The 7,664-nt window shown below is 32.7% G+C and overlaps 1 protein-coding gene across 1 annotated transcript in view; it reads right to left on the bottom strand.

Moving 5' to 3' along the window:
- Window positions 1-4,806: 4,806 nt before the first annotated feature.
- LOC118741868 (conserved oligomeric Golgi complex subunit 3-like) overlaps window positions 4,807-7,664 on the bottom strand; it is a 6,025-nt gene continuing 3,167 nt past the window's right edge. The window contains 1 exon segment of the mRNA XM_036473844.1: window positions 4,807-4,819. Coding sequence (XP_036329737.1) covers window positions 4,807-4,819 — 13 coding nt within the window.

Below are 7,664 nucleotides of genomic sequence, written 5' to 3'. Positions count from 1 at the left end.
CTCATTGTGAAGTAGACTTCAACATTAGACAACTCCTAAGCAGCTATGGTTGTTTCATAAATTCAAGTACGAGTGTGACCCGTTCTCTAACTGCTGCGGAAACGGCGTTGTGATAGTGGTACTGTGATGAACTTTGGAGTCATCGGTGAATATTTGCGATCTATTAGCTAAATCTGTCTTGCTGACTAATCTACGAGAGAGCTGTTTAAGTGTTTCAGGGCTAGTTCTATTTTTTTTTAAGGAATGAAGGGTGGAATCACATGAGGTCGGAGACAGGAGGTATTTGGATATCCAGATAGTTTAGATGCGTTTGCGCACAGGTTCAAATATTTTTCAAAATATCAAACAGCGGTCTGCTAGTTGTAGCCAACATTGGGAATGAGCCTCAAAGTAGCCGCTTATATCTTTCGAGGATGGTGTACTCATATGTCGTTAACTTCTTTACGATTCAGAGCCAACGTTATTAAATGAATGAATTGAAATTACTTTTTTTAAACTACTTGGCATAATTATGAATATTTAATAAACTCTCGAACATATAAAAGCTCCAATGTAACCCAACAAGCAAAATAAACTTAAAGAAAGTTTTTTTTAAGTTTTCAATTATAAACATTAAGCTTACAAAACGTTGATTTTTTGTTTATAAAACGCTTGAAAGTAAGCGTAATATAATCGAAAAGGAACATTGGTTATAAGCGTAGAAATATAAACTTGTAATAAATGTTCAAAAGAAAGCTTTTTATAAGCGTAAAAGTGTAAACTTATAATAAAGGTTCAAAAAAAGTTTTTTATAAGCGTATCAATATAAACTTACAAAAAAATTTTCAAAAGAAAGCTTTTTATAAACATTTTTATAACCCTTTATTTAAAGATATTTCATTAAAAACTCATACATAGATTGCTTAACATCTAGAAACTAAACGAAATGCGAATTTTCGGTGGACTCATCTACAGTCGCGAAAATATAAATAAGGAATAGACATTTTAGCATACAAATTCACAATGACACATACAAATTAAGCATAAAAAAGTTAATTATTACATCTTGTTGCGTGCTTTCAATTACTTGCGGTTATTGGCAAATTGGAAAAGCGACATCGATGCAGCTATATATTCCGCTTCATCGCCGCCATTCTCATTGATGAAATTTTCTGAAAAAAATTTAATACATTTTTAATTGAATGTTAAACTAAGAAAGGATAAGGGGAACTCATCATTTGAAGACTCGAATGCTCCACCGATTAGCGCAGCGGGTCCTGGATTGGATTTTCTTGTTTTACCGCATTGGTTTTATTTAATTTTTTCTTTTAATAATATATTTAAAAAAACGTAAACACGTCACTTACGATTGAAAAAATTTTATATTTACTACTTCATGTCGTTGACATTTGCATTTCATTTATAAGTTTAAGTTATTTATAAACATTCGCTCTCAAAACTTATTAAAGGTTTATTTGAAAAAACTTTTAATAAGCTTAATATTAAAAATGCTTATTTAACGCTTATTATAGCAAACTTAATTTAAGTTATTTTTAAAATCGTTTACTGAAATGCTTGTTGGGAACTGTTGGTGATTTCGTTTCTACCAAAAAATGTTTCCTATGTTAGAAATCCTGCTAAAAAAATTAAGTTTCTAAGCGGAGTTAAATAAAATTAATGATGAATAAAAGTCCCTCTACACCTTTGACCCACGGCTACATACAAACATACATATGCCCATATTTCATTGCCGGCGCTCAATTTGTATGCTATTAAAACTTCAATAACTATTTTATTAGACTAATTTTCAGTTCATAGGTGTTATTTAGTTCCAAAAATGACGTCATTGTGGCGCTTTTGCTTCATTTAACGCATAAGTTCATTAATATGTAAATGTATTCAATGCAATCAATAGAAATTTGTATGTTTGTATGTATATGTATACATGCATGTTTACAATTCCATTGAAGTCACATTTGAAAAGGCACTTACTTAATTGAATTGGCCGACAAGTAATAAAAAAATGGTGTTCACCTTAAGCGCATTGGGGATCTGTCTATCAGCTATGGTAATTAATGATTGGCTATTGGTTTTATTTTCTCAGGCTAATAAATTTGAATGCACATTGTGGGTTGGCATCATAACTTAGTTTTGAATATTTGGCTATGAACTTTATGTGCTTTCGTTGTATATTTATATTTGTATGCGCACGAGAGGGAGAGTATTTTTATGAAACGGCAAATGTGGCCTGTCGTGTTATTACAATTTGACCTTTGCGAGCCATTCGAAATTTTTGCAGTAAATATATTGAATGGTGCTTATTATAATCAGTCATGCATGCATTCATATGTATGTATATATATATGTATGTATGTTTGTAGGTATATCCTTTCTTTTTGGTTGTCACACATTGAAAAAATAACTTAATATTTTTTTACTTTTGCCAAATATAAATCTTTTTAAATCATTTAGTAATACCCTTTATTTTACAAGTTGGATTCTAGATATAAATAATTTATGTATGAATTTAGTTAAACTATTAGTGACCTTGCCACTGATTTAGGCAAACTTCAAAGGTTTTTAGTTAAAATCAACTTTATGGGATTTATCTTTATTTCTTATGCGTCATTATACCAATTCGTATGATACATAAATATTTATGTAAATAAATACATACCGCATATATAGAACTCTGTAGAGAAAAAACTATCTATCATATCTAGTAAAAATTTAAGTTACATACATTTCCGTTAAACAACCCCATAGAGATTCGATTCGTTTGTAATGTAATACCTTTCGCTGCTTGTAACCTACATCAAATTAGGGTAGCTCAGACAAAAATTTCCTGTTTCCCCAGCTGTGCACGAGCGCAATTGAGTGTTGAAGACAACGCACACGATCTTCAAAAGTGACACAACTCATACTTACACGTTCCTCAGAAAATGCTAATCATTTGGGCAAGGAAGACTCTTTACCTAAGGTTTCTTCAACAAGTTTGCTCCAGCTTTTGCTGAAAGGGAAATAAAAGCTCTGTATACATTTTTAATGCATAATTTCAAAAATGCCAAATTTTCAGTTGTGTCACTTTTGAAGATCGTGTGAAATATATGGAAGTGAACCATGTCTGTGTAGTTGACATACGGTATGGCGCAAAAAGGCGGGAAAATGCTGTTCTGAGTAGCTTTTCACACTTCGTTTGAAAAACACCTTAAAAATTTTAAAAAGGGCATTCTTGAAAAGTTTTTTAAGACAGGGCGTTTTCGAACTGGCTGCCGAGATAGGTCGATCTTCCACTCAGCAGTCGAAATGTTGATTAAAAAAATGGTTTAAAAAATTTTGGTTACAAAAATTTTCAAATAAAAATTTGTTCTGAGTAGCTTTTAAATAGTTCTAGAGTTCCTAAAAAGGAAAAAAAAGCTATGCGAAATTACGCAAAAAAATATTTTTTTCACAAAGGGAAAAAGTTTAATTTTTGATAAAAAAAAGAAATAAATTTAATTAAAGCTGTCCTGAGTAGCTTTTAAATAGTTCTAGAAATCCTGAAAAGGTAAAAGTTTATTCAAAAAAAAATTTAATTAAAACTGTTCTGAGTATATTTTTTATAGTTCTAGAATTCGTGAAAAGGAAAAAAAAAGTTCTGCAAAATTACGCCGAAAAAAATTTTTTTCAAAAAAGTCTAAAAAAATTTGAAAAGACCTCGAACATGACGTGATGGAAGCTATCAAGCCTCGGATTCTCATTCAGCGCCTCGAATAACATAGGGATATAGAGGTTTGGTTCAATATGCAGAACCTTTTTTTTTGTAGAGCTGTGTAATTATCGAAAAAATAAAAGTAAAGAAATTATGATTTTACAATGATCTAAAAATAAAAATCTTCATATTTCACGATTACATTCGGTCCCTACAACTATCATCCCGGCATAGTTCGCAGAGGTAGGGGAGAAACATACTCTGTTTGATTGCGAACGGTTCGAAGCAGAAATATGTCATCTAAACAAGATATGTGAAGTCCCGAGACAGAAGAAATATTGATTTCATTTGGCCAATTGCGAGCTACAACATATAAAGTGCGAAAAAGGAAACAGTGCTAAGTACATTTCAAGCTGCTACGCGGATAATTCGCAAAGTCACTAACTTATCAAACTACCCTAACAGCATATTCGCCCGCCCATCATTACTTAATTACACATTCTTGCACAACCTTGACAAAGAAATGCCAATTTTCTAAACCCCAAAAATTGTGTAGTAAAAAATTTATGTACATAGTAGATTGGATAAGCACAGAGCAAACAGTTAACACTTAAATTGCTTGCAAATATTTTTAGAATCACTTATTCTTAAGTAGATATGTAAATTGTACCTACATACATACATACATACATAAGTATCCGTGGTTTTATTACAAAATAACATAAGACGACTAGACACTTTCCGTTTATGAAACAATTATTACTTAAATTCTAATGCAATTTTTAAAACTATCAATCTCTAAAGCAATTTATCTTGATAAAATTTACAAAAAAATTTATTTACTGGCAAACGATCATAGTATTTTCAGAAAAAAGCCTTAGTAGTAATCGACCTGGCGAATTTTGCTTGTTATCTGATCTCAAAAGCAACTTCGCTAAATTGAAATAATTTGCTGTCACATATTTACTTTAGACTTACTTAATTAAGTTCTAAGTACATTTCCATGTAGTTGACTCGAGATTCGCCATCATCATCAGGTAGACTGACTTTGGATAGATGGTTAGCAAATATTTTTCAAAATTTAGATGCATTACTTAAGAAATAGTATTTTGGGTCCCAAACAGCAAGTGTTGGTCTTACATAATGAAACTGTAGAAAAAAAATTTAAATAAATGCATAGTAATTTTTTCGCAATGTAAATTGATATAGCAGAAAGCTTTTGATGTATAAATATCTTAGCACTCGGTATGGGTAAAATTTGCGTTAATACAGCAGAAAATTTGTAACTGCTTTTTGTATACAAATGAACATTTCTGGACTAGTTCAGGGCTGTTTGGGGGCTAGTTCATGTCTAGTTTAGGTCCTATTCAGAACTATTTGGGTATCGTTTCGCTACTATTCCGGGACCTGTTCATGTCTACTTAAGGAGCATTTCGCGAATATTTAGTTGGGGATCATTTCGAGCCTAGTGCAGGACTATTTCAGGAACATTTCGGTACTAGTATTTATGTACATGTATATAGATACTTTTCGGAATATAAATATTGCTGGGGTAAAACTCTCCATGCTCCAGATTAAATTTCGCAGACAACTGATCCACTCCACTTCAGAGAGTTTTCTCGGGTCTTCAACAAAATCCAGAGTTCACCGGCGATTCTTTTGGCCGCCTTTGCAAGTCGGCCAGTTCTTTCTGAATCTACTAAATGCCCATCCGTTCAGGAATAGATCACAAACTGTCACAGGAGCTCTTATAACCTCCCTGGCAGGGGTAACAACATCGAGGGTGCACTGTCTAACGAGCTCATCTACCTGCAATTCCACTTTGCCCTGGGACCCAAGTTAGACTAATTTGGAAATATTCAGTGGAAATCAAGCTTTTCACTGGTACGAAGTTAGTCGACTGCCTCCTTTATACCGGTCACTTTAAAACATACTCCATAAGTTAATATTTACTGGACCTCTGTCCCACAGGCATCCTCTCTACCAACCACTGCTTGGGGAGATGTGTAAGAAAAGGATCCCTTGAGACTCAGCATCGACTTATGCACCAGTTTTGGTTTGGAATTTTTTTTCTTTCATGGTGGCATTTCTGAATGGTTCACCCTTCAAAATCATTCAGACTTACATACATGCATGTGAGTCTAGCCTCTTTCTTGCTAAAATTTAAAGAAGGTTGTCGAAAACATAATAAGATCGGAAATTTTATGAATAAAGTACAGATTTTTTTAAATAGTTGGGTGACTTCATCAGTTTAATCTAAGCTAGTATAAGGTCTCTAGATGTCAAAAATATGCTTCATTCGCCCAAATCTAAAATCCGACTTTTGGCCATTTGCTAGGGATTTGAGCCCACTGTGGAGTTGAGGTAAGTATTTTACCGCATAGCTATTCGGAGCGCATTTACGTCGAAGCGAGTGTGCGATGTCGTTATTTGTGTTGACCAAAAATAAAATTTCGCAGATATTTATAAATACATATTTGCATAAACATATCTTTCTATTAGCGTTAGCTAAAATCGTAAAAATAAAGCAATAAAAACTATGGTGAGTGAATCAACCAATCGTCACGTCCCACCTAAGCTAACGATGCGATGCCAGTGCTCGCAATTGCAGATCGATTTTAATTGCCGCCGCTCAGATTTATGAATAAAACAAAAGGCGTAGAGCGTTTAGTGGAAAATGAAATGAACTCAAATGGTTTTGACAGCGTAAGTAAATATTTAATTTATAAATTCGTAATCACTTTCATTATTATTTTATTCATTAGCCAATTGGGTTCGCAATTTAAGAAATAATTAAGAGACTTTTAAGCGGCGTCAAACAACTGATTTTGTGCTGGGTTTGGACATGAAATAACATACATACATATATACTACATTATAAAGCATACCCACGTGTTCGTCTCGGTGAAGGTTCTCGGCGAGGTTTAAGGAGAGTTGCTTCCTGTTTAAAGAGTTAAATTGAATTAAATTCATAGGATTATGCAAATATCGCAATACGGGTCTCAAATGGCAAAGATAGTTCATAAAAATAAAATATTTTTGAAGAGAGTTGCCACCCGTTTGAAAACATGAATTTCACTACTTGATTAGATAGCAAAAAAAAACCGACTTAAAAAAATATATATATATCTATATATTTCATGATCCAATGATCGGATCTAAACCAAATTAGTATGGACCACCTCTGAGACACTACCTTTTCGTTGCAAAACCGAAATCGGTCGACGTGGTCCAAAGTTATGCGGTAACATACATAAAAAAAAAAAAAAAAAAAATCCGACGAACTGATAACCTCCTCTTTTTTTGGAAGTCCCCTGCAGGGAGTGACGTTAGCTTATACCTAACTTTAGTATGTTTACGCGAACACTAGTGCTAACTATTAACTGTGTATTTTGTTCGAAAAAAGCTAACTACTTTTGTGGGGCGATGGCCGCAAAAAAGTCAGACCTGGATACCTCTGCATTACATGTCAACTAACTTGTAACTAACTACTTTTGGACATAAAATATCAATAAGAAAAACAAAATATTTTTTTGTTTTTTTACTTTTTTTATTTACTTATTTATTTACTTTATTTTATTACATTTCATATTTGTTTGCATATTCTGCTCTGGGTGGCCCCATATTCGAACACCGTCAGACATAACTTCAAAATGATAGTAAAAAATTTCGATCTTCGTTTTATTTGTCCTGAATATGAAAAAGAATCTGCGAAGTTCAGAAAAAAAGTGTATTGAAAGTAATTTTTGTATGAGGATATTTAATAGAAACTTGTAAAGAAAACGTCTGCATGACTTTACAATTCACTTTAAGTTGGTTTTGTCATAGCTAATTAAAAGTGAGGTATTAATCGAAATCTCGCCCAAAAGCTAACTATAAGTTGGTTAGTTTTAACAATTGATAATTTTTCACTGCAGAATTATTACAATAAGGGTGTCAAACGAAAGAGATTTAAGAAAGCTCAATTTGCACAATATTTTTAACAACGTTTCCA

The sequence above is a fragment of the Rhagoletis pomonella genome, unplaced genomic scaffold (assembly GCF_013731165.1).
Source record: "Rhagoletis pomonella isolate Grant_MI unplaced genomic scaffold, Rhpom_1.0 Rhpom_scaffold_00006, whole genome shotgun sequence".
Classification (NCBI taxonomy): Eukaryota; Metazoa; Arthropoda; class Insecta; order Diptera; family Tephritidae; genus Rhagoletis; species Rhagoletis pomonella.
This window is presented reverse-complemented; position numbering and strand designations above follow the sequence as displayed.